The 26,544-nt window shown below is 38.0% G+C and overlaps 1 protein-coding gene across 8 annotated transcripts in view; it reads right to left on the bottom strand.

Moving 5' to 3' along the window:
- EHBP1 (EH domain binding protein 1) overlaps positions 1–26,544 on the bottom strand; it is a 233,093-nt gene that overhangs the window by 96,058 nt on the left and 110,491 nt on the right. For all 8 annotated transcript variants that reach the window (XM_075706824.1, XM_075706821.1, XM_075706820.1 and 5 more), the window contains 2 exons: positions 24,482–24,734; positions 17,867–18,053 (listed from right to left, as the gene is read on the bottom strand). In XM_075706824.1, the coding sequence (XP_075562939.1) occupies positions 17,867–18,053; positions 24,482–24,734 (440 nt within the window). The remainder of the gene's footprint in view (positions 1–17,866; positions 18,054–24,481; positions 24,735–26,544) is intronic.

Raw genomic sequence — 26,544 nt, forward strand, 5'->3', positions numbered from 1 at the left:
GTGTAAAAGCCAACGTATTTAGTACCTTGTTAACACTGCTCTAAATAAGCTTCCAGTGGAATCTACAAAGTTTACTCTAATATTATTTCCAAGTTAGAGGAGCTTCTAAAAATTATTTAAAGTTATCTGCAGGATCCGTCACCTCAAAAACATGGGTTTTGCAGAATGCTAGGCAACACTTCGCAGCAGAAGCATCACCCAAGACATGACTAGGAAATGAGTATAGTGGCATCACTTGACTAAGATTCACCTTACCTTTAAAGTTGCACAGGAGTTCAAAGAGCAGTTTTGCCTACAGCTGCAATAAAATTTACAGACTACTCAAATAGAAGCGCTAGTGCGAGAATTATGAGTTGATAAATATATAGTGTGCATGCTACCTTAGTCACAGTGTAGTTTCTCAATGAGTTACATTCACATAAGCTTTTTCTACCATACATAAATACTTAAAAGTCATCTTGCAATGATTTTTATTATCTCCTATTTACAACACCTTGGCAGTGTAAGTGCTGCTACGGTTTCATAGCTATGCTGCATTTTAAACTTTCCAATGCCTCCTGCAAGTTTGTGTGCGGAAGGGGAGGGCACTGGACTCCCAAAAGGGGAGTTTAGGTGGAGAGCATTGGTCTCCCAAGACCTCTTCTGCAGCCCATAGAGACAGGTTGTTCAGAAGACTTTTCAGAGCAGAAGTCTGACCTAGATGGCTCCACGCTGGCCTTAATGGATGCTATCTCTGCCCGCACATTATGGAAAACTCCAGAGATCTCTTATGCCCTAAATCAGACAGGGGCAATACAGTTGTAACAAACTTCACCACAAAAAGAGGTCAAAAGGGACATTCTTACAGAATCTAAACCTGCAACTCGTAGCCAAACTCACGAACCAGTTTTTAAAAGAATCCTCTAATTTCGAAAGGACAAAACAGAAAATGAGATCCTACTAGGATCTGACATGCCCCCTACCCCATTTGTACTCAATAAATATGAAAATATCTCATTTAAAATATGTATTTTTTTAAAAAAGCTGATCTATTTCTCAAATAGTTCCCAAGCAGATATGCCTTTTCCAGGAGTATTCACATCACCTGGCTGGGGCTCCACACAGAGCCCATCACTCTTGCCAAAAGCAGCAGGGACAATGTTCAGGAGTTTAAGGATGTGGAATTGCTAAAACCTGGTCAGAAAGCAGATGCCCACATGAGGCACTGCATGGTCTTTCTTTACTCTTTTTCCTGTATTGGGCACGAAATATCAGTGAAGCAACCATCTCGGAGACAGTGGAAGTGAGATAATTGGTGATGGCAGGCAAATTACGTGTCATCTGTGCACACAAAAAAATTGCACAGAACTCAAAAATCCGGAGCAATATATTTCATTTGTTTTGGGACCAGTCACAGAACTTGCTTCCTCCAAAAAAGGAAGAAAACATTCTTTTTAAAAAAGACGAAAGTGCTCTGAAGCAAACCACTTAATGTCCTATGTGTTGTATGGGTTCTCAGACTCTTTAAATACTTGCAAAAAAGACAGATTGTAGGTGTTTTTAAATCAACCAATTGTATGTCCAAGGAGACCAGAAATGGAAGAAAACTGCAGCAACCTGGAAGCTCTCATTGGAATTATTTTCTGGTTATTCCCTATTACTCATACCTATGTCACATTCTGGTTCTACTCTACAGAGTAAATATGTAAATATAAAAAGATACTGTGCTAAAATAAAACCTAATTTTAGTAGGCAAACCCCCAAAACTATTTTTTGTAAAAGCCTAATATTGTTGCTAGAAATAAATGTAAAAACAGTTAAATGCATTCGCAGAGAAAACTCCTTCCCCTGGAAACCCCTCAAAAGCATTTTTTTCTTTTTCCTTTTTTTTTTTAAATAATAATGGTAATGCTCCATTAGCATTTTAAGTACAATAGAAGGGTTGTAGTTACAGTTATAAGAATTTGAGCACTGAAACAATATTTGGTTTGCTAAGCCTATTGATTGGGTCTGGTCTACACACCCATGTCTCAAAACAAAGGATAAATTCACATTATGTTACTGAATCATTGCTGCCAATGAAAATCATGACAGACTACTTACCAATAGTACAGAGTGCTATATAAGCACTTTAGAAATGCATCAATTCTTCAGCATTACTTTCAAGTGATAAAACCAAAGCTTTTTGTGGAGTTCTTGAGAGCACTTTGGCAACTTTATGAAAAGGGGTCGCAGTGTTATTTAATATAGCTGAGTAATTAAGCAGATTCTAGGACAAAACACTTTAATCATGACCTGCTAAGCCATCTGTATCAAATTACTATGTGAATTCACTTTTTAGAAAGTTTGCACGCAGATAATAAAGGTACATTCATTATATACTTTTGTATATAACAAATAACCATACATATCATAGTAACCTATATACTAATATCTAAGTTCGTATATACCTATACATACACAGACACACACAAAGAAAATATACACACACTGTCAATGAATTACTTTCATTCTGCTCCAGAAGCATAAAATGCAAGGCAGCTAATTGGAAACAAAATGAAGAATACAAAAATATAACACTATTTTTACTTATAATCACTGCAGATGGTGTAACATTTTAGGATACTTTTAAAGCTTGATTGACCTAGCTGGATTTCAAAGATCTATTCACACTAAAGCAAGCCAGGAAACTTGACCCTTGAAAGGCTTTAAGAAGATCACAGTTCCTTGCCTCAGAGGTGTTGATGAAATGAGGGAGAACGGAGATTTTGGCTTGCCAACTAAAGAAAAAGACACTGTACTCTTACTTGTGGATTGCCCTTCTGAGATACAAAAGGCAACTAAGGAACTAGAAACTGCTCTAACCTGCCTCAGTTCATATTCATGGAAACCTGGATGAAAAGATTTCATTGCCCAGGAACTTGATTCAGGAGCAACCAAAGGACTTCAACTTCTTGTTGCCTTCAGTGGACTCTCCATTAAATCTCACGAACTCCTAAAAAAAAGCCAGGCATCTAATTGCAACCATCAAACTGTTATTTCAAAATATATTTCTAAGTTTTTGCTCATGTGAGTATGACAGCCTTTCACACAACTGTGCATGCACAATCACAGCCAGCAGTTATGTACACATTTGTGAGCTTAATGCATAGGACCATGTCTGTGAACCCACAGGAGAATAAAGGCTACTTTCTACAGCCACAGCGGGCATGAATCCACTCAATTCAAACAGCATAGTTATGTACTCTTGGTGCTAAAGATGCCAGGCATGCATATGAAATTGTTTCTAGTCTCAAAATTAAACACCACAGCATCTTCTAAGAAAAATTACTAATGAAGCCTCCAGCACCTAGAGATGTATTCTTCAAGACATTCAATACCAGATGACAACTTTTTTTTTTTTTTTTTTTTTTTTAAATCTGTTGAAAGACTCCTTTTTTTGGGAAAGGGGGATGTGTTACAACTCCTGAGTTTACAATGGCAGTGGGCAGCTGACAGCTTGCCTCATCAAGTTCTGCTCTAAAGGAGTATGGGAAGAGGCAGGATAAGCTGTATTAAGAAGATGTTTTACCATGCTACATCCTCTGAATCCAAATGATTTTTCTACAGAGAGAGACTGCCCTCTCAACAGTATAGCTCTATTTAAAGTATAATGTAGGCCATTAATCAATAGGTGTTTAATCAAGCTCTTAAGTATTACAGTTGAACTTCTGATATATTAAGCTCACCAATATTTTTCATAATGTTTACAATGTGATTTTCTTAATTACTTTAGTTTCTAGCTAGCTCCTTTAAAGCCCTTTGACTGAGCTAGAGCACATGATTTCATTCACACTTTAAAAGCTTTTCCCATGCATGCTTTTCAAAGATGATTTGTCTGAACTATACATATGAACTATATTTAAAATTTGTGTATTATTCATTACTACAAACTATGAAGTATCATTTAGGGATTAACACAACTATCTACTACACTGCAAAATAGCTCTTGTCAATAATGAAACCAAGTGAGTTTCAAAGAATTTGTTGTATTTAATAAAAGGTAACCAAATACTTCTATAATGTACAAAAATGTTCTCTAAATCTACCAAGAAAAAACATATGCATGTCTTATTTTTTTATTGGGATTAAAACAAATTCAGTTTATGTAACAGGCACATAAAGTATAAAAGTACTTAAGATATATCAGAAAGAGTCCTTGCTTTAAATGTGTTTTTAACCTTTTTTTTTTCCTTTCTAGAACAGCCTCTACATAGAGTGCTTGCAGTGTATGCATTTGAGATCCATCTATATGCTTGTGCATAGGATAAATCCAATTAAAAAACATATTAGAAGGTTCTGGATTTTGTATTCAAATGGCTAATTCTTCAGAGAAACATAATCTCCTTTTTCCCTATATTCCATTTATGTACTTTAAAATAATTCAGGAAAAAATGTGAATCTAAACTATGTTACACCACACAAAACCCTCAGATAGCTCATATAGCAATAGTTGCAGTGAACAGATAGTTATTCTGAAAGAGTAGGAAAAAAAATATTTAAAAGGAGGCAGTGAGTGAAAAAAACAGGCAGCTTGACCTCTATGAAACCTGGGATCACTCAGTTTCTTTGGATTTTTTTCTATTTATTTTCTTTTCTTTTATGCAGTTAAATTTTTAGGAAATTGTTGTTTTTCCCCCCCTTTTTTGTCACCACAGACACTCCCTTTAGGCAACCGTACATCAACAATCCTCCCACGTTCAAAGTCGGCTACATCTGTTGCTCTTTCCCATTGTTGAAAATTCCTGCCTTAATCCTATTTGACTTTATTCATGCAAAGGTCATCCTGAATTCAACAAATGGAGGAGCGATAGCAAGCACACTGTTGAACATGGCTAAAAAATGCTGTTGTAGAACATGCAGCTAGTGTGCCGGCACTATCTCAGAAGTACTTGGTTTATTACGCAGCTTCTAGTCCTCATAGCTATGTTGCAATATGAATTGGCAACACATTTCTTCTAGCAACTCTGGAATGGAACAGTCTCCTTCTAACTAGCTTAATTCTCTCTCCTTAAAGATCTGCACTTAACTCGTATTTGCTAGTGAGTATGCGTACAACTTACATATATAATATTTGACTGTTTCACATGCCCTAGGGCTTAGTTGCTGGCATATATGGCTTCTCTGTTTCTCCTGGTTTTTACTTCTCAGTATATCTAGCCTCACAAATCTATTTAATTAATCGGCCCATCTAAAACTAACACTGATCACTATTTTAAATAAATGAGGCACAATTCTGTATAAGAACACTTTTACAAAGCAAGGTATAACAGCTAATACAAACACCTCATTTTAGGGCCATCACTGTACCATAGATTTGCTCACAGAAGCTGTCTATTTTGTTTTTAGACTAATTTTTCTTCCCCAGCAACAACAACAAAAATAAAAGTATTCTGGCTCAGACCTGTGATTTATTCCTATGCTTAAGTATCTGACCCAAACCAAAGAAAGATTAGCAGGATCAGTGAATTAGTAACCAAACCAAAGTTAACTATCAGACTGATTTATGAAGAGAAGATAATTATTTTTTAATATGTCCATAACTCATCATGACAGAAGTAAAGGAATATTTATTCATGCACACTTATTTCCAATTGAGGTGCTTGCCAACTGTGATGAACCAAACCCACCCTTCAGGCAAGCAGAGAAAACAGGCTATTGTTAGTCTGGTTCCTTCACGGAGTGCTTTGCCGAGAACCCCAGACAGCACAGAATGCACCCAAGACTTAACTATCTAAACCAGCCCCACTATAAAGATCAGTGTAATAGCTAAAAGTTAAACCCTACAATGAAATCAGCATATTCAAATTGCATTTAGCTCCTCATAGCTGTAAAGGAACATTGGAAAGAATCAAGTTTTCAATTTAAAAGCTGTCCAGTACTCTGCTTGTGTGACTCTTGTTAAGGAGCCTCATAATAAGGTGTAAAAACTCTGCAGAAAAAGGATATGTTTTATCAGGATTTTGTTGCAAAGATTTTGAGGATTTTTGTTTTGATGGTAGTTTAAAAAAATGTCTTACAAGAGGAGAAGTGTTCCTTCTTTCTTCCACCTTTTAAAAAGCAAAGCTTGAACCAAACAGCAGTAATAGTCTGTGAAGCCAAGCATGCGAATCAAAGCCCTCCACGTCCTTTGAAAAGGTTAACATGAATGGCAGGAAGGTGGTTATCCTCCGGTACCTACGCCAGGAGCCTGCAGCCCTGTACCGTCTGCCTGCCTCCTCCCGCCTCCCTTCTGCTGTAGGAGCAAAGGCAAATAACTTAAAGGAAATAAAATAAAAGGCCCTCATCACGGATAAGGATTTTCAGATTACATATCCCAGAAGCTAGCCCAGATCTCATTTTGAGCTAACCTAATGCGGTTGTTTTTCAAATGCTTCGGCAGGCCATGGCCACCTCGCCTGACTGGCAGTGTTTGTACATAATCCGGCTTGTCCTCTGCGAGAGAAACTAAACAGTGCCATGAAAGCATTGACATTTAGGAACCGCAGCGCTCCAGAAACTTAAATGCTTCGGGCAGCTCCTAACTTCTTCCTTGCATTTATGCACCTTAGGGATATTTAAAGGACAGATTTCAGGCAAGTAACTTTGGCACCTCCATGAGGAGACCAGTCCCCTCCAGATCCCGCAGAAATGGGTGCAACAAGACACTTGTCCCAAAGTAAACGCAGAGCCCAGCTCATACTCCCTGCCCTCCCTCCAGAGATCCTCTACTTTCGCTCTCCCCATCTGTCTTCCACGACTCGAAGTATTTGACACACCTCCTAACGTAGGAACCTACAGCCCAGAAAAGGTAGTGGGGGTATTCCCACCATCCAAAGGCCATCTCTCTGACCTCAGCAGCCTTGAAGCAGTTGCTGGATCAGGATATATGTCTTATTTGACCAACCTTGCACTTGGTAAGACAGACTGTTGGGCAATTCATTTAAGGAAACTGAAAGCTTTATACAAATCTTCACATATATTTACATAAGAAACATTAAAGAAATTCTAGTATTAGTGTCATTTTTTGAATAAAATATGAAAGAAGTATTTTTGTTACAGTTTGCCTACATGCAATGGTGCTGACATTTTAATGACACATAGCAACAATATTCCCCTTTATTTCATCACACAATACACTCTATGCCTGTTGACTCTTCCAGTTTCCACCAGAGACAGATTTTCTTCTCACAGAATGAGAAGTTTTGAACTTCCAAGATTAAACAAAGCATATAAAAATACTGCCATGACATATCTAAAGAGCATATTTTTCCACAAGAATTGACGTAATATTTTATGACAACAAATCTCAGCACTGTAATTTGTAAATGTAAGTTAAATATAAAAATATGAAGCGAGGCTTTGAATGTCGTAAGACTGGTTAAATTACCAAACCTTATTAGCACTTCTGCAAAATGTCTGTGCAAACTGGTGCAACCCAGAACTGCTGCAGGCACTGACAATGTTTCCATCCATTTCAGCAGGAGCTACACTGCACCAATAATGCAGAAATACCTTAAAAAGCAATTATAAAAATGGCAGAAGTAGCCAAGCACTTATCATCCTGCAAATTATGCATATTAATTTGCAATGAAAAAGGTTTTTCTAGGACAGCCCTGGAGACCTGTTATCTGCATCCCCACCACTAATAAGGATCTAAAAGAGAAAGCAGTGAAACACTTAAGTAGAAGCACTTAAAGTTGCCAAATCAAGTGTTCAGAAGTTGGGATATTACAAAATTAGGGTTTACATATTCAATGTTAGTTAGTACCCTTTGTATATTTGCATTATGATACAATCTTTAAGCATACTTCTTCCCCTAGAGTCCTCCCTCATGGAGAGCACTCAATGAACAACCCCACTGAATAGGACTACCCAGTATTCCTATTGTTCTGAATTATTAGTTCTTTGTCCTCATTCCTCATCTGCTGCACACTCCCTGGACCTTGAACTGAACACAGTATCATTAATCTCATCAAAGTGCTTTTCTACAGTGTTCATCTTCATGATATTTTAATCTAGAAGATTAAATATTTAATCTTCCAGACATCCTTGTGAGGTAGCAGTCCATTTAACCTAAGAAAAAGTGAGGTCCACAAAAAACCCAACTCCAAATTATCAGAAGCTGTTGCTTTTGAGTCCTCAATCTGAGCCACCTAAGACCTGACCTTACAGACAACTGCTTGTTTTATACTTCATGTGCCATTAAACAGCACTCTTTCAGCTGCATGGCACTTGAGTCAAGCCAATAGCTCTGCTAATTTATCATGGTTGTGTCAAGCTGGGAACTTTAAAAAAAAAAAAAACAACACCACAGTCCAAAATCTGGTTCAAGAGATTAACTTAGCACCACACAACAAATTCATGACAGAGGGAAGGATAATATTCACTGCTCCTGGACAGCATTTGGTTGCTTAATTGTCAGAGAAAACTGCCTTTCCGCTGGCCCTTGTCTCAAACGGCACAGAACCTGGAGTAGCTTCCTGCATAACAATAATACAGCGCTGCATGAGTCACGAGCTCTGCAGGAAGACCTGCATGTGATAATGTGTCTCCATCTACGTAACACTCTGGCTTCTTGTTGCGTGTGCTTGGAAATGAGATAAGGTGAGAAGTGAAGGGCTGAGGTTGGAAGGAGCTCAGCTCTGCCTCCAAACCTGTACATAACTCCCGCTACAGGAACATGTGGGTAAATTATTACCTGGTTTTAAACCTCAGATTCTGAAGGAAGCACCTCTCTTAGAGGTAATGTGACTATAGAACAGCACCTGAATCTTTCTGACAGCAGTTCAACTGGCTTGTCATTAGAAAATGGGCACAAAATACTTCAGTCAGAATGGCAGAAAGCAGCAGATAGAACACAGGCAGGCTTGGTTTCATCTACATTCTTGATGTCTAAAAATTGACTCCTGTTAGTACCAACCATGGGAATAATATGAACACAACACCACCCTCCACCAATTTGTATTCACAGAGCCACCTGCAAGGAGAAGGAGGGAATCAAGCAAGGCTGCAAAGAAACAAAACCCAGTACATTATTAACACTGACAAACCGCTACAGTAAAACCACACAGACAGAACAAGCAATGTCCAACTAAGAAAGAATTTATCACTTTGGCAGCCTAAGGAGACCACTCGTAAGCAAAAACCTACTCATAAAAGCATGAATCTCAAAAACTTCCACACAGTATCTGACATACTCCTCTGGGTCCTAATGGATAGTAAGAAGTTGTCCCTTCTGCTCACCTCTTTTGTGACTGCTCATGGATAGTTTATCACGTTACACGCCACTTCTTGTACCAGTTTTTACAAAATCTCTAATTAAATAGGTAGAGCAAACCAAGGGATCTCCATTTTGCTGAACAACTCTTGTCCATCAATGCTCCCACTCTATATCCATGCCTCCTATTCATGTGCAGTCATGCCTGCATGTTGAAGGGAGAACAAGCTTTTGCAATATCTTCCCATTTTTTCCTGTCCAATCCTGTCTATTCTTTAGATCATACACACAAGAGTCTGTAAATATTCAAGGACAATTAAGCTCACCAGCTTCAAATGTCTATCAATTAGTTGGCCAAGTCTAACTTATCTAAGCTCTTTTATAGCCAAGGGAGAGAACCAGACACCTCTAGAAATAAGGTATCTGAGGCCTTTGGGTGACTCAATCTCAAAAGGGGATCCATTTTATTAAAGGCCAGTCCTGGGAACTCTTACTCACATAAGCAGTCAATAAACTGCTTACTGCTTCTGCATATTACTGAAACACTAAATTTTCTCCACAATATGCACTTGTATTTGTTCTATTGTTTGTCCTGGTTTTAGTCCTACAGAGGGATGCAGTCATCTCCAATCATCACAGTTCCAAGACTGAAAAACACCATGGAATGAAAGCCCATTTTCCCTAGAAAGACACAATTTGTACTTTTGTAAAAGTCAATTTTTAAAAGCCCACACTTGCAGTTGAGTTTCAAATCCTCAGACTGCACTAATTTTAAGATTTTCTGCCTTCAACAGTATCTTTTTTTTTTGACAAATATGGCCTACAGATAAGATGTTAGCTAATTTTCTTTTAAAAATTACTAGTACACAGTATATAAAATGCTTTTCCCATTTACAGAGAAATTAGTGAATATTGTGGTCACCAGTGAAACAGAAATATAAGAAACAGCTAATTATTGCAACTTCTAGGTACTATCTGATAATATACAATGATATAATGCATCCCTACTTCCATCTGCATAAACAGCGGCCCCTTCATTAACAAATCATTTGACTTGCACAAAACGAGTCGAAACAGAGAATAGCAAAGTTTAATTTCCTTACACTGGCAGAGTAACTACATTTAGCACATAGGAACCTGGACAATTAAAGAAATTAAAAAAAAAAAAAAAAGATTCTGATGCAAATAGGAACAGATGGAAAGTTAAACCATGAAAGACATTTAAAAGAGTCACCTAAGGTTGTATTTTCAATTTTAACAGGCTGCTTCCTGGCAGTACTAGCCTAAGTACTGTTGGATCATTAGAACCTGCAGCTGCTGTGAGCAACAAATACCTCAAACCAGCACACTGCCGAGACACTAAGGATACATTTCCCAGCTGAGTTATGACTGTGCTGCCACTGAAAGGGACTGTCCTGTGGTGTTCCTGTGTCACTTTTGTGCTGCTGGTACTCACATAACTCACAGTCAGTACTGGCGGTGGCACAAGGTGGGGCAGGGAAGGTGGGAATGTGAGAAGTCAGGATAAGGACCAAACGCAATGCAGTAAATCCAAGCCCTGAAGCATGCATTAGTTGAGGACAAGAGGAAGATAACTCTTTAGCCCATACCTTCAGCAAAATGGAAAAATACTACACTTGCATTTGGAAGTCAACAGTTCACTCCTTATTCTAGCACGTACTCTAATGAGGTTGGTTTATGTCCAAACCTAGGTTAATAGTAAGGAACACAGAAAAAGCACATGGCTATTCAAGTTGACAAACACCATTTAAAACTCATGCAAACAGTAACAAGAAATTGCTTAAGTATTGTATAAAATAGGGAGACTTTTTTATTATTTAACACCTTAAAAGCTGCATGTTTAATGAATTGTCTGTGCTTCAATATGATTATCTCACTACCTCTCTGTTCATGTTATGTGTGTGGCTTGTCTGTCTTTCTATTAAAAGATAAAATGTCTTAGGGCTGTATGCAAAGGCAGATTTTCTTGGAGTGACGTTTTCACACAAGTTCATAACAGTAGATATCTTAAAATTCTGTCCACTAACTCCCAAGTCTTCCTTGGGATTGATGAACTATCTATCTGCATAGGATGTGACAAAGATCTCATGCAAATGAGCTGCACAATTCCTCTACAGCTAATGTGAAGCTGGAAAGGAGCAAAATCATTACAGATGTTCCAGAGAGCCAGAAAGTCCTTATGTGAATGGACAACTGAGACACTTTTAATACCAAGAGACAAGTGATCTTCATCTACCATTGCAAGTTTAGCATGACAAATGTCATTTGTCCACTTGGCTGCATTACTGCATCTGTGGTTTAAGATGAGCTCTTCCTACTGTTCAGTTACATAAGGTTGATAATGCTGAGGTAAATAGAAGTGCAAAAAGTGAGCAACTGGAAACTATAGCATCTCTGAGATCTTGGAGAGTTGTGCCTAGTACTATACTGAATGTTACTTTCCTACCCTTCCACTGGACTTCCACTAAACAAAAGTATTGCAGATACATAATGGATTACAAAGGATACTGGATGGAGATGGGTTATTACATGTCATGCAGAAAAAGGATTCTGTATTTCTTATTACATGTTTCCTGTAAATATGTTTCATTAGAGCTTAAACCAGCTAACTTGCCTGGCATGAGAGAACAGATTATTGCATGGGCATGCAAAACAATTAATATTGCTTTAAAAAAGAAAGAGAGTGCTTAAACAATGATGGTGACGACCAGAAATGTTATTATTGGCTTTGAACTGTTATGTGAATGTGTATTCTCCCTTTCTGCCAACATAAAAGGCCATCACAAGCTCTTGCCTACAAGCAACAAAATCAATGCCTATGTCTTCATGACTATCAGCAACACTGTGACTTTCATAAAGGTGAGAATGGCATATACATGAATATGACAGACTTAAGCTTACTTATCACCCTGTCCTGGTGCTATATACTTTCATCAGTTGCTAGGTGCAACTCAAAAACCAAAGACAGGTTCAAAGAGCATCCTGTGGTCTGATATTAATTCCACGTCTGTTCACATAATCATGTATTGTCAGAGAAACACCTATTGCCAGGACTGGAGTGCAGGAGCTTCATTTACTGAGATATTCTGGGTAGCCTGGTAGGAAGCTGTGAGGTGGAGATCTCTGCAAGCTACCAAAGGCCAGGCTGACAACTAGTCCAATGTACCTGCAAGTAGCGACTCTGTAAAACATGCATCTAATGAACACAGGTTGCCAGACCCTGAAGACTGGAGAAAGGATGTGAAACCAAGCTGGAGTCACCAAACATAATGTACCTGTTGACTCTCAGTAGGTTAATGGCAACTGCAGTATCCAGAAACCCAAAGGAATCAGGAGCCATCAACAAGGTCCAGGCCTTGGCTGCAGTCTGGCAACAAACTGAAACTACCACATAACAGCAAAAGCCTTTCTGAGAATGGTTTCCTGAAGGGAAGAGCATATGTTATCCTTCCAAAGAGTGAATGAGTAATGACAATCCAGTGCAGGAGCTATTTTCTTTTAACACTTAAAAATAACTCTACAGTTTCCTCCTGTTCCCTAGTAAATAATTCTTCACCTCCCACATAAATGCAGTAGCATTCCTGCCCCCTCATTCTTACAAAGCCAGGAAAATCCATGACTGTGCAGAGACACGTGACTTCAGCTTCTCTACTACAGGACACAGTTGCCGACTCTGGAACTGATACCTGAATCTTATTTCCAATAAACTCAATATAATGCAAGGAAGATAAGAGATAGTGAGACTGGCTGAGATTTCAGCTACTTGAAGTTAGCATGTACATTTTTTAATCAGCTAAAGCAATGATGGGCACTGATATACATGCTGTGCACTGGTCTGATACCACTTTTTGAGCCTGAACTTCTTTTGTTAATTTTTTTTCCACAAAGTCAACAACAAGTAGAAGAAATTTAAAGTCTCCATTACCTCTGCGATAGGCAGAACCTGGTTATCCAAACCATGTCAAGAACAGTAACACATGTAAGATGGTAACAAGCCCAACAAGGCTTCAGTTGGGCTTGACAGCACTGTAGCAGGTTGATGACTGAAGAGTTTAATTACAGCTTTGCAGTTTGTTTGTAAGACTCACCTAAATATAGCCAGCACACCATAGTCTTCAAGCCATTTGAGATGATTAACTGCGGGATAATTCCAGACTTTCAGACTTCGCATTTTTAAGCTCTCTCTGATGACTCAGATTAGTTTAGAGGGGACATGGAAGGAAGACAGGAGAGAATTAAGATACTCTTCCAAACCCAGCTCTAAGTGGCCCTGCTTGAGCAGGGGCGTTGGACAAGATGACCTCCAGAGGTCCCTTCCCACCTCAACCCCTCGATGAACAATGCACAGAGAGAAGCATGCTGGAAATGGCCGAAGAGACAACAGCAGCTGGGATGATCTTACAGCAGCTAAAGAAGTGGATGTGTCCCCTGTGTAGAATTAATATGAAAGGGACAAGACTCTAAATCACTAGCACTCATGAGCTCAGCCAACCTCACATAGACTAATACCCTCAGGTCTGGGGCAGGCAGAAACAGCCTCGTTTCAAACTCTTCTCACATCTGAAATTTGTTAAGAAATGGTAAAGTGACACCAAGTGAGGCAATATGTTTGGCAAGAAGAGGCTGAAGGCAAGCCCTGCAGTAGTGGGAGACACTGTTATGGTTATAACTGCTTCAGGCACAGGTACACCAACATGATGAGAAAATGATGAGAACAATCATTTCAAGGCAAAAATAAAAGTTAAATACTGTCCGTATTTGGCATCATCACTTGTCTTCCTGGCCAACGATCATGTAAATTGTCTGGGTAGTAAGTTTTTACATCAGTCTCCCAATAAGATCTAGTCTTTGCTTCGAACTCTAGCACTACCATTTTCATGGCTATTAAAGTTAATGCCTATTTATTAGTCTCATATTCTATCTTCACTGATCACTGAGATCTTGAAAGCTAGTATCAACTCATGCGCGACGCCACCCTGGAGTACCCTCTTTATTCTGGGGATACTTGGCATGATCCTAGATACCACCAGATCAGAAGATGTCTTCTGGAATTTTCTGCCTGGTTTTACATGAAACTTTTACACAGAATTGTCTTGTACAACATACATCTCTGAACAAAGGAACTAGAAGGAGATTGATTTTTGTGGTGCCAGGAGTAATAGGGGTAATTAATTGTGGATATGATTCTAGGAAAATCTAGAAATAGTATTCAGCTGTTAAAAGACCATACAACTCCCTTAAAAGAAGGCCTTTTGCAATTCACTTAGATGCATTAGCTTAAGTTTATTCTCAAATGAGACATGTCCAAGACTACTGACTACTAAAAATTCACTGGTTTAGTCTTCTCTTTCACTACTGCAGACACTGCTGTTATAAATTAAGAAAACATACACATACACACAAAAAAAAAATCGTGCGTGGGAAGTCAGATATCCCTCAGGCAAGAAACACCTTCCATCACTACTTGGGTAATGGTAAATTGTTGGATTCAGGCTATGAAGTTTCAACAGCAAACACAATTGCATTTCTGTGGAAGCGTTCCTATACCCTGGATGCCAATGCTAGAAGGCTCGTTGCAGCTAAACACTGAACGAAGCAATTTTGGCACCCAGCCATACCCTAGAGATTTGATTTTGGGGTATGTACTTATATCAACCTTTCTTGCCCTACTTTTAAATTGGTATTTAAATCCCTAGGAAATTCACTACTGTTTTCAACATCTACATGGTTTTTTTTAATAGGGTAACATAATTTCAAGTATTTGGAACCCGTATTTTTAGTAGGAATCATGTGTCAAATAATCCTTCAGGAGCAATTTCCACCTAATAAACTTCCTGATATACAGATGTTAATAACAGTATTTATATTTGTTGTGTTCAGCAAATGTGAGGAACACCATTAGCATGTGAAATAAAAAGGAGCTCCAAATACTCTGTCAAAGATTTGCAGAATCATTTTTGGAGTCTTCTTCCTTAAACTCTAAAGTTATAATATTAATGCTGTGTTTGTGTAGTCCAAAGATTAGCATTTCTGCTCTGCAGCCATTTCTCATGAAGACAACGAAGACGGGAATTGAACATGTCAGGACACTTAGCTTCTGGTCAGAGTTGTAGCAGAGGTTTTCTGTGCACAGAAAACTTGGACAAAACTTGGACAAAACACTGAATGACATATGTTATTTAACCTCCCTTTACCTAAGTTTACCTCCATGTGACTATTCCCCCTACATCAGGGCATGTGCTAAGTTCATGTTTGTATAGTGCCTATACCTTTTGATGGGAATTTTTTCAGAGTTGCTAAACATTGTCACTATTATTGAGTAATAAACAAACAAGCTATTTGTGCCAACAGTCTAAATCCTACCTGGGCACTATTTTGTACTATGGTGTGAGGAAATTGTTTAATTTTCTTTTCTTTTAAAAGCCAGTACTTTTCCGAATTTCAAAAAGCATTCCAAGTAAAGTGCTTTTGATCTAACACTATTAGATCACCTCAGAGCAAAACAATTCAAGCACAGAAAAAAAGACTGGGCTTACAGAAAGCTTTCTGAATTGCAAGTGACCGTATAATATTTTAACACACCCACTCAGGAAAACTTTCCACTCTAGCTGTAATATAATAAACCAGGACACTGCATCTGCTTTGGAACCTTCCCTAATGGTCTCGTATCCTCCAAAATCCTGTAAAAAAATTAAAGCTCTCTGTACCAGAGAAGGTCAGCACAGAGCTCCATTTTCCCCCATGGCCCTAACAAATATCAAAGTTTCAGTAGTTGGACCTTTGCTGATCTCAGCTGTGCCTCAGCATCAGTGGCAGAGAGGTGAGCTGCAGGCAGGCACCAAAATATTTGGGAACTAACACCCTGCATAAAAGTAGGAACTACCTGACTGTGTTCATAACAACACGGTCTTCTCAGCGATTTCAATCCTGCACCTTTTCTTAATCAATTCCAGCTTTCAGACAATCTAAAACTTGAGGTAGACAAAAACAATGACGGTTGAACTCAGTAATACATTATTTCAGCACAACCATAAAGCAGAGAGATGTATTTCCTTGGATGCAGACCTGTAAAAAAACCTCTCAAACAATGAGCAATGGGGGCACAACCTCCATCAAGTGAGCTGACAAAATCTCCTCCACAGATGTCTCTTCTCTGCCTGGTAGAACCAGAATGCTTTTCTTTGGCCACTTTGCTTTGACCTGAGGGCCAGACTCCACCAGAAATCAAATAATGTGCAATATTTTTCATACAGAAACTCCAGTGAACAGGACTGAACCCCATCTCAGCATGTTATAAAACTGCTACGCTCTGATTTAGTATTTCCCTGGTTGTGGTTTTGCATATTAAGAGTAACTTGTGAATTGTGCTTGTGGCCTTACTATGTTGTTTTGTTTTGCTATGAGCAGACAGATTAGATTTCTGGTCTCATACTCTTTACTCTGAGTGGTAAAATGGCAGCAAGATCAGAGCCTGGGGGGACAAGGACATGTCAGCAATCTGGCTGAGTAATTAAGCAATGAAATGATAGGTATGACAAATAGTTTCATTCAGTTCTTGAATTAAAGTACAGCAGCTCCAATACAAGGCAAAACAGATGATAATATGTATAAATTGGGAGAGATGTGCTGGAAGGGAAGCCTTCTGTCCTCATCTTCCTACCCTTCAAACCAAGCAGCCAGCATGTGTCAAATTCATTTTTAAGAAGGGCTCATTAACATACACTATTAAATGCGTATTTTGTTTAAAAAAGCACAAGTGGTGCTAGTTGCTGAAACATTGGAGTTGAAATTCACACCAACAGAAGTTAGCTGTTACAATCCTAAAACACCTACACCACACATTGCCCTCTTCAACAGAATTTAAGTCATATTTTCCCTTAACAAACACAGAGGTATGTGCATATATAAGTATGTTTAGTCTGGACATTCCTAATAAACAGTTAATAGGATTTAAAGTAGACTGTCTTTTTTTTTTTTTTTTTTTTTAATTACTTCAACATATCTGTGGAATTGGACATATATAAATCCCAATACAAATAAACAGCATCCTGTACTAAGCTCTTAAAACCCAGATTTATGACAGAAATGTGGAGACAGACTCTTCAACAGGGGCAAGGCTTAGCAGTATTACAATAGATCAAGACAAAGTATTGTTCAACATGATTTTCTCCCTTCTCAATGGCATATCCAGCTGTCCTGTAACATTGAATTGAATCGTAAAATGAAATGTGGAATTGCAAATGAAAGTGACTCCATTAGAATAAGAATTAAAACCTAAAATCAGTATTCTCAAGAGTTGGACAATTTATGCAATTACAGTTGGACTCTATGATCTTAAAGGCCTTTTCCAACCTAAATGATTCTATAATTCTATAATTTGTTACTAGAAGACTCTTTTCTTTGAAACTGCAGTTGCTGTTACTGTTGTCATTAAATCCTTAAAGAAAAAGATACAAGCTCCTACTGCTGCTCTCTCCCTATGAACCAGCAAGTGAACAGAGATTAGCCAACACCTTATAAAATAAAGGCAAAGCCTTTAAGATGGCCTGCAGAAATAAATAGGATGTCTACAAAACACATAAAGGTACCGTTAATAACAAAGACAAAATTTTCGTATGGAAAACCTACCTTAGGAGAAGAAGAAAGCTCCCCTGATGCAGGAATAGCTGACATGTTCTCACTCATGCCTGTCTCTGTCTTTGGCAAGAGGTTTGGTGGTTCAGGAGCCTTTCTTTTCATCTTCTTTTCTGGTTCTTGCAGCGGAGCAACTTTAATTAAAGCAGGGCTTGATTTTGGTTCATAAAATGGATTTGATCTAATTAAAAGAAGGGAAACATATTTCTTTGCTATCTCCTTGGAATTAAAACCAAAAATAAGACCTGTTTAGAGAAGGCAATGACTAAGATTCTTTTATTATCCCACATAAGAATATGTTTTGCCTTTACGTGCTTTCAGATACCACTTTTTCATATGATTGAAAAGCAAGTTACAACAGTTAAAACTGCATTAGGTCAGAATTTCCATAAATTTTATAAAGTCCTGTAAATTACAGAAGTTTTATCAATTGCATAAAGCTAACTCTTCAATTATACTCAGCTATCTATCAAAGAGCGATCTGCTTTACAGACAAGCTCAATACCAACATACTTGAGTGAAGTTGCTGGCTGTTTAATATTCTAATGAACAGAATTAAGAATGCTTCATTAGAACAGAGTTAAGAATCAGGCCACTTTTACACGCATGCTTCAACACAGCTTTAGAGGCCTCACTCTTGGCTGTCCAAGTCTGAAAATTCTGGCCTCTGCAAGTACACAATCCACATCAAGTGTATTTTAAACTCTGCAGCACAGAGGCACCACACCATTTCAAGAATACTCTTTGGATAAGAGAATAGTGTAAGAAAACCACAGCTGACTTATGTATACCTCTCTATGGATACCAGTAGCCACCATCTGTCTATTTTGAAAGTACTTTTTCTAACCAAACCCCATTTAAGAAACACAGTAAACATCTTCCACCAAGTGGATGCAGTCCAAAGAGTTATTATTCTTAACCCTGGCATTCATGTTCCAACTCCATATTTGTTCCACCCTAAGTAAATACTTCCACAGCATTTCCAAATTTTATCTGTTAGTTTGATACATCAAATATCAATCAATAATACATCAAATAATGGCTTCCACTACGCACTTAGAAGAGCCGGCAATTTTGTATCCTACTAAAGATACTTATGGGAACCTTCTTTGCACTGAATTACTTTATTCATAATCTTTGCTTTTCATATTTTGCAATCCAAAACTGGATGGAAACTGACACATCAGTTAATTCCTTTCTAGTCCATACTTCCCCTGCAAGATATATTTATCCTATATCTCAAACCAGGGTTATGTAACTAAGTCACTGCAATTCCCAAAGATCTATCTGCATACAGTTATATAAAGTGTAACTAATCACGACAAATAACCTCAGTCCCATGAATTCAACTCTAGATGGAAACAATAACACATACAGCATTAGACAAGAGCCTACCTACCTAGATCCACTTACAAATTTCCTCTCAGGATAAGAGTCATGAGCTAGTACACACTGTTCTTAAACAACTACAATAGCAAAATTTGGGCACAAGCAAAAAAACAACTATGCATCCAGTTTCCTTTCACACCACACCAAATTCTCTCAGTTTTGTGGACTTTTAGTATGAAAACATGTCTTTCAGTCTCATGGACTGATTTTAGAATTTCTTTTAATGCAGTTTGCCATCATCCTCTTTTCACTGAGAAAAAGCAAGCAATTGATAATCCACACCACAGAAAATAAGTCTACTTCTGAAGGCAAAGTTTACTGAAGCATATAAGTGAAGACCAGGCATAAAACCTCCAGACCTTTCTGAGAATCTGCCGCTGCTTGTTATAGAGAAAGAGATCTAAATCCAGATACTGAAGCGACAGGAAAGACTAACACTGAAATAACTCATCTGCTGACTGAAGGCAACTTTCAGGTGTTCCCACCTTGCTGCCCATCAAGCACAAGTCACCAGTGCAATCAAAACTAAAGGCAACATCAAAATAACAAGTTAAATAGAAACAGATGGGTGTTTCCCATGGGAGGCAGTAGAAAAAGGAGGGTATTCAGGCTGGAGCAGAGAATGCTGTCAGTAGCTCTAATTTAGCTGACAGCCCAGCTCAGCTGTCTTCAGACACCGGAAAGTTCAAAGGGAGGTGAAAATGAAGATAAAAGAGATAAAGGCTGAAGAACAATGCATTCTACAGGAGAGCACAAGGTTTTCTTTAGTTCAGCAAGTTAGCCTTCTGAACAGCCAATAGACACAGCATGTTTGGCAGGCAAGGAATTTACCTCTGCGTACTTGGAATTAGAAAGGTGTATTCATAAGGTGTTAAAATAAATTTGGGGCGGGGGGAACAAACCACCTAATCAATCAGAGTAAAAAAGGTTGGAAGAACCATCTTTTGCATTTTTATGCTCCAGAATTGTCTGCGCTGTGTGCGTAATCTTGAAGAATTGTACCCTACTGCACGCATCAGAAGGAAGTGTTATAAGGAGACAAGTGACTGCCTTTTTTCCTAGAGAAGAACTTGCTTGAAAGCCAGACTAAACCCTCACATTTTGGTCATAGTCTGGGCAGAACACACACACACAAACTACTTTCAACCTTCCCCTCTGCACTGCTTTTAATTAATTGGTCTTAGAAGTATTGAAAAAGATTTTTGAAAAATTAAATTTTATACAGAAAAGAAACCCAGAATGCTTCTTGCCCAAAGAGGCTATACATTTTTGAAGTCATGGGGGTCTGATATATGTAGCAGAGTTTGGTCCAACAGCTTCCACAAGGCTATACAAGAAACTAAGCATGGGAAAAGTCTGACTGAAAAAAGCCTTAGCTGAAAAATATTAAAGCTCCCATACTATTTGCTTCTGTGAAGTTATTTAATTGATCCACACAACATGATTTGCCTAAAGACATACTAGACTGTCCACCAGAAAATTAAAAAAACCCAAACATGACAAACTACCTGGCATTAAGCTGTCACTGGCAGTGTGGTGGCTTGTGGCTTCTTGTGCAACAGGCAGCTTCAATAGATGGCAACTCGATAGTCTTTCCAATTAGACAGCACTATTCTAAGCCATGCAATGATTAACAAGATAAGAAGCCACAGAGCCAAATAATATCTGAAAGCAAGTTTTATTCTGACCAATTTAAAAAATATTTTGATTAGTGTTACTGGTTAATGGGAAAAAAAAAAATCAACATTTTATTGAGGAGGAAAAACAAAGCTGTCAGTGTGGTAGGGTTAAAAGATCAGACAGTATTACCAATCAGAAGTACTAAGGTTGAAAGCGTTATACTTTAAGTAGTTGTGAGCTATGCTATTTTCAAATAATTAAACTTACTTAGCAAGGTGTGCTGTCCTTTATTAACAGGCAGCCACTTACCATTTTGAGTTTAATGTATAAAATTCAAAAAGACAAAAGCAGAACTTTACACTAACATTCAAATGCCCAAACTAACAAAAGGAAAATCTGTTCCTTATCTCTAGTTAGGTATGGGAATTTAGCCAGAGGAAGTATGTTTTGAGAGCATAGTTTTATAGCAGAATATATGTACTAGATCATCTAAGTCCCTCTGTACCATGCAACACCTCATTATGCTTATGCTTGTGACTATGCTTTGCTTATGTGTGTTGTGAAATCTTACATTATCTTCACAACCATTAGTGAAATATGTTTCAATTAAGCCAATTGCCCAAGGTAAATCCTTCACAGAGGCGCAGTGAGGCTAAGTACCTTTTCCAAGATTACAATGAGAGTCTCTTACAAAACTGGAGTCAGAGTTCAGCTCTTAGGGGCACTTTGTGTAAGCTCTGAGTCCAGAATCAGAACGAGGGATCTGCCAGAGCAGAGTGGGACAAAGGTCCTGATGCCAACTGATGTGTCCATGTTCCCACGACACATCGTTGCATTTCACACAAAATACAAGAGGAAAATGCCAAGTGGTGCATTAAGTGAACTCCAATGCAACATTTAAGACACAGGGATGAAAATACACTGTATTTCCTGAGTGACAGTAAATGTCTTTCAGAAGCCTTCTATTTCTCATGCCTTCCATCTATCAGGTTCAAAACCACTCCTGGGGAAAGTACCACACCAGCAGCAGTCAAAAATTATTAAAAACTATCCAAAACAAACCAAACAAACAAAATATCAAAAGACAAGATGTTAGGAGAGAGGTTGAAAATAATATGCAAGGTTTTCTAATGCCGTGATATGACTCAGTTGTTCAGCCTTGTCTTGAATACACTGCTCAGGCCAAGTCAACACATCTTAAAATAGATACATAGCAGAAGAAATAACAGGGTCCAGAGACGTGCGGTGAAAATGATTAGAGAGATGAAGAGACTTCTGTATGAAGAGAGATTGAAAAAGTTAGCACCATTTAACTCAGACAAGTGACAAGTAATGGTGAACATGCTAGAGATATACAACACAGCAAGCGTTTACAGCAGATAAATCCAATACTACTAACTGTTGTTTTGATAAGCCAGCACAAGAGATAGTGTATGAGACTGGAAAGGTAACTTATTTAAAACCAATAAAAGGAAACACATTTCATATATGATCTTGGTTTTTTGTGGAACTCTCTACCACAAATTGACACTGAAGCCCAGACTTCAACAGAATTTGGAAGAAGATTAGCCACTTATGTAGATAATAAAAGCATCAATATTCACATTAGATAAGAAACAATACACATCTGGACATAAACCTTCCCATTTTAGGGCACACAAAAACTACCAACTGACACTGCCTATGAAAATCTTTCCTTTGGTGCTCACCTTACCATACCTTAGCAGAAACTTTCTACAGAAAAATCTGAAAATTAATGACATGAAGTAAGGCATAATAGTGCTTGTAGGTGTGAGTTAGTATCACAAGTCCTATGCTCCTAGACTGGAGTTTTATTATTACACTTATTCCTCCAGAGTGTTTCAGTATAAAGATTCAAAGGTTCTCCCTGCCACGCTTCTATCCAATACACTGAACAGTCTCCACGTCTTTTTCAATGACATGGCACTCCTGTAACCTCAGAGCAAAACGCAGAGAGGAAGTTACTTTGGGCGTAAGGACATAAAAAACTTATGTAAAAGACATAAAAAAATGTTTTACAGTGCTTTTTGACTCCTTATCCTTCCGTCTTTCCATGGGACATTGCTTTTAAAACACAGATCAGACTTATGTTCAAGTAGAATCCACCTATGGAGAGTTTATTTTTATCCTTAAAAAAAAAAAAAAAGGAATAAAGCAAATGGGTTCATTAAAATAAGAAGGCGGCTGTTGTAAACAAAGGGCTAAAGAAATCTACAGTCCACTACACAGAAAAAACAAGGCTGCCTGTTACAACACTGCTGCAAGCCCATTTGGCACAGATTTGCTTAGGGTGGAAATGTGAGTATAAATATAAACCAGAGAAAATTCTTCACTTGCCCATCCATGTAGCTTTTGCTCTTTCTGCTCTTCTCCTCTGTCTTTACTGTCCTCTATACCCATATCTTTTTGGGTGTAAGGGATACACTTTTTTCTCTCTGCAGATTCTGGTGATCAGTGAATGATCAGGGATGCCTGGTGTAACCATCAACAGTGTGATCACAGTGTGCTCTGAAACCACAGCAGCCAGTGCTGTTTGTTCAGGCAGTGCCCTGATGAATAGAGCTGGCAGAGACATCATTCCCCAATGCCCATTTTTTTTTCACAGAACAAACAACAACAACAAATCCATGGCCACAGAGCTTTAAAAGGAAAAAACCCTGCAGGGTCCTTTATACATTTCTATTAGAGTGCATGGGAATCCTTCAATTTCCTAGAACACAGCTATAAACAGAGAAACATAAAGATGATGATATGACACCTGTATTAACATTAAATATGAAAGCAATGCAAATGTCATGCCATGATAAATCTCATTAAATAATGTAAAACTAAATGTTAATTGCAGTTGTTGTCTGTAAAATTGCTCACATGCAATCACCATAAACTGTCTCATAAGTGGTGTGGTTGGTGACTAACAACCACAAACAAGGAGCAAGTATACCTTCAAACCTCCCAAGCTGCACAGCTATTGCAAAAAGCTCTCACTCCTTGTTAGGTTTCTATACTATAAATTCACACTGACTGCCTTGTATTACAGAAGTTTTATGTGTGGTTATCATAAAAAAAACAACCTAAGAAAGTGCATATGGTGTTATCTTTCCCATATAGAGATTCAGTGTTATGAGACTCTCAAAAATGTGCTATGCAGACTGCAAAACGTTCTTGCTTTTTACATACTGCACCAATATAAAACAAGCTCTCCATGATCATTAACAAAAATATATTATTTTATGTAGTAAAAATAATGGCAAAAAGGACAGGAAGGACCAAGCTTTGCTGCTCCTTAATTTTTGGCTCATTTGCAATTGTCAGGGCATGAAGTGCCAAAAAGGTACAGACTTGTTCCCTATCAAGTAATTTGCTATCAATGGGGCAAAGAAAAGTTTCCTAACTGATCATGTTCAGCTGAAGAGCATGACTTGGGGGCATGGTATTTCCTGCTGCTGAGCTGCCTAAGGATCAGTCTATCCCAAGGAGGTGATTAAGGATCACCATAGTTGAACCCCATACACCTCAAGATTAAGCCAAGGATCCCACTAATGCTTCCAAAGCTGCTGAAAGATGAAGAATCATACTTACTCATCTAGCTCTTCCTCTTCAGCTTTAGAGGTATCTGCATAGAGGTATTTGCTCATATCCACTGGTCTGACATTTTTCCTTTTTGCAGGTTGTGGAGGAGAATCTCTTACAGCTACCAATGTTTCAGGCTCAGGATCTGGCTCATCAAATGGGTTCAAGTACTCTGGGGCATCTTCATCCTTGAAGGGATTGTAATTGTCAGCATAGAAACTTCCTTCTGGTTTTGAAGATGAAGCTATTTCAGTGTCTGGTTCTACCAAATAACAAAAAAATCATTAAACAGATTTAACATAGAAAAAATTTGAAACCATTTTATCAGATCTTTGTATTTTGAAGGCTTATGAAAAGGCCTGCTTCTTAACTATCAGTACATAAAGTCCTAGCCTTAGATCAATTTTCACACTTTATTTATTTACAGAGCAACCTTGTTTGTTCAAAAATAGGTCTTTCAAAAGGTCATTTCATCTAGAGTATGTTGAATAGGTTTCACTTTCTCACTTACTAAAGCTCTTTCAACCTAATTAGTTATTAGTTTTCTTATTTGTCATATAAATGGTATCGTAACAGATTTTAAAACATTTTCCCAAGCTATTAGCCAATTTGTATGCTAACAAAATGTTCTTAATTATTTATTTGAGCTTTTAATAAAGAAAAAAAGATATCCTGTATTTTATAATAAAATTACTTTTACTGGATATTAAAAATGGTGATAGTAAGTAGGCCGTCTTTTCATTTCTTAAAATGACTGAACTAAAAATCAGTTATTAGGTATTACCAGTAATTACATTTCAAAACATACATATTTTCACTGCTAACTGTTCCTGATAACAATACAAGTCTCAAAGTAAAAATGAATTTAAATTAACCCTAAAGAGACAGATAATCAAATTACTTATCTATTATTTGGGCTGCACAACAAAAAGTTATTAGCAACCTGGAGCTGCATGCAGTTCTTTAGAGTAACAGACACTACAGAAAGAACATTACACGAATGGCCGCTGGATATTGGATAATACAAATCCCCATACAGCAATACATCATTTCTTACAACGACACTTAGTAATGTTAATCTTACTCTTCCTTGAAGCATCAAATGATCAGAAGCTCAGTTCAATATTGGATTTGATGTACATTCAAAATCTATGCAAATAGGAACTTCAGTGTAGTGTCATTAAAACCTAATTTTTAATAACAACTCCCACATTATTCTTAAGAAAAAGTGTTTCTTTTTCAGATGTATGGTTCCTAAATTGAACAAAGCATACCTTTTAGCTTTAAAAGCAAAACTCTAGAAGTTATTTGCAGCAAAGCTCTAAGACATAGAAAGATGGAGTTCCAAGTGTGTTTGTGACTAAGCAAATATTCGGGAAGACAAAATCACTAGTCACAGAACTAACAAAGGGAAGAGGCAGCGAAAGAAACAGCACTGTCATTACTTGGGTTTGGATGGATGACATACTGAAGCTGCTAATCCTGGTGAACTGCTAGAAAATATAAGTGTTCTCTACTCTGCCAGTAAACTTTCAGTTCACCCTGTCTCCACCCATTAGCACAGCCCAAGGTGACAGAAAGCCCTACCCCACATAGTGGGACTGACGTCATCTACAGTTTGAACAAGAGCCACTCCTAGCTGGACACAGGAATGTGATCCCCACATGCGGGTAGCAGCTTCACCTATCTATGCACAGGAGTAGTCACCAGTCACTAGACCAGGGGCAAAGGCTTGGAGGCGGAAAGGCTTTAGTCCTTCTCAGAATAAGTGAAACCTACCAGGGACTGGAAAGATCTCATCTGAGGAAGAACCTCACATTCCTAGTGCTCTTCTCGGTTCTTCACATTTGAACCTCAAAGACTACGTTATGATATTGTCTTCTACACTATTTCTAAGGGTCTGTTTCTGAAGTGATGGCTCATTCTCTATGGTCAGAAAGTACAAATCAAATGGGTTTGGCTGGAATAAGAGAATAAATTAATCAAAATCTTACTTGAGCCCAATCTGGACCCTCAGGAGATAAATCACTCATCTGAGATTGAGGGTGAGTTCAGCTGGGTGAAACAAAATA

The sequence above is a fragment of the Pelecanus crispus genome, chromosome 3 (assembly GCF_030463565.1).
Source record: "Pelecanus crispus isolate bPelCri1 chromosome 3, bPelCri1.pri, whole genome shotgun sequence".
Lineage (NCBI taxonomy): Eukaryota > Metazoa > Chordata > Aves > Pelecaniformes > Pelecanidae > Pelecanus > Pelecanus crispus.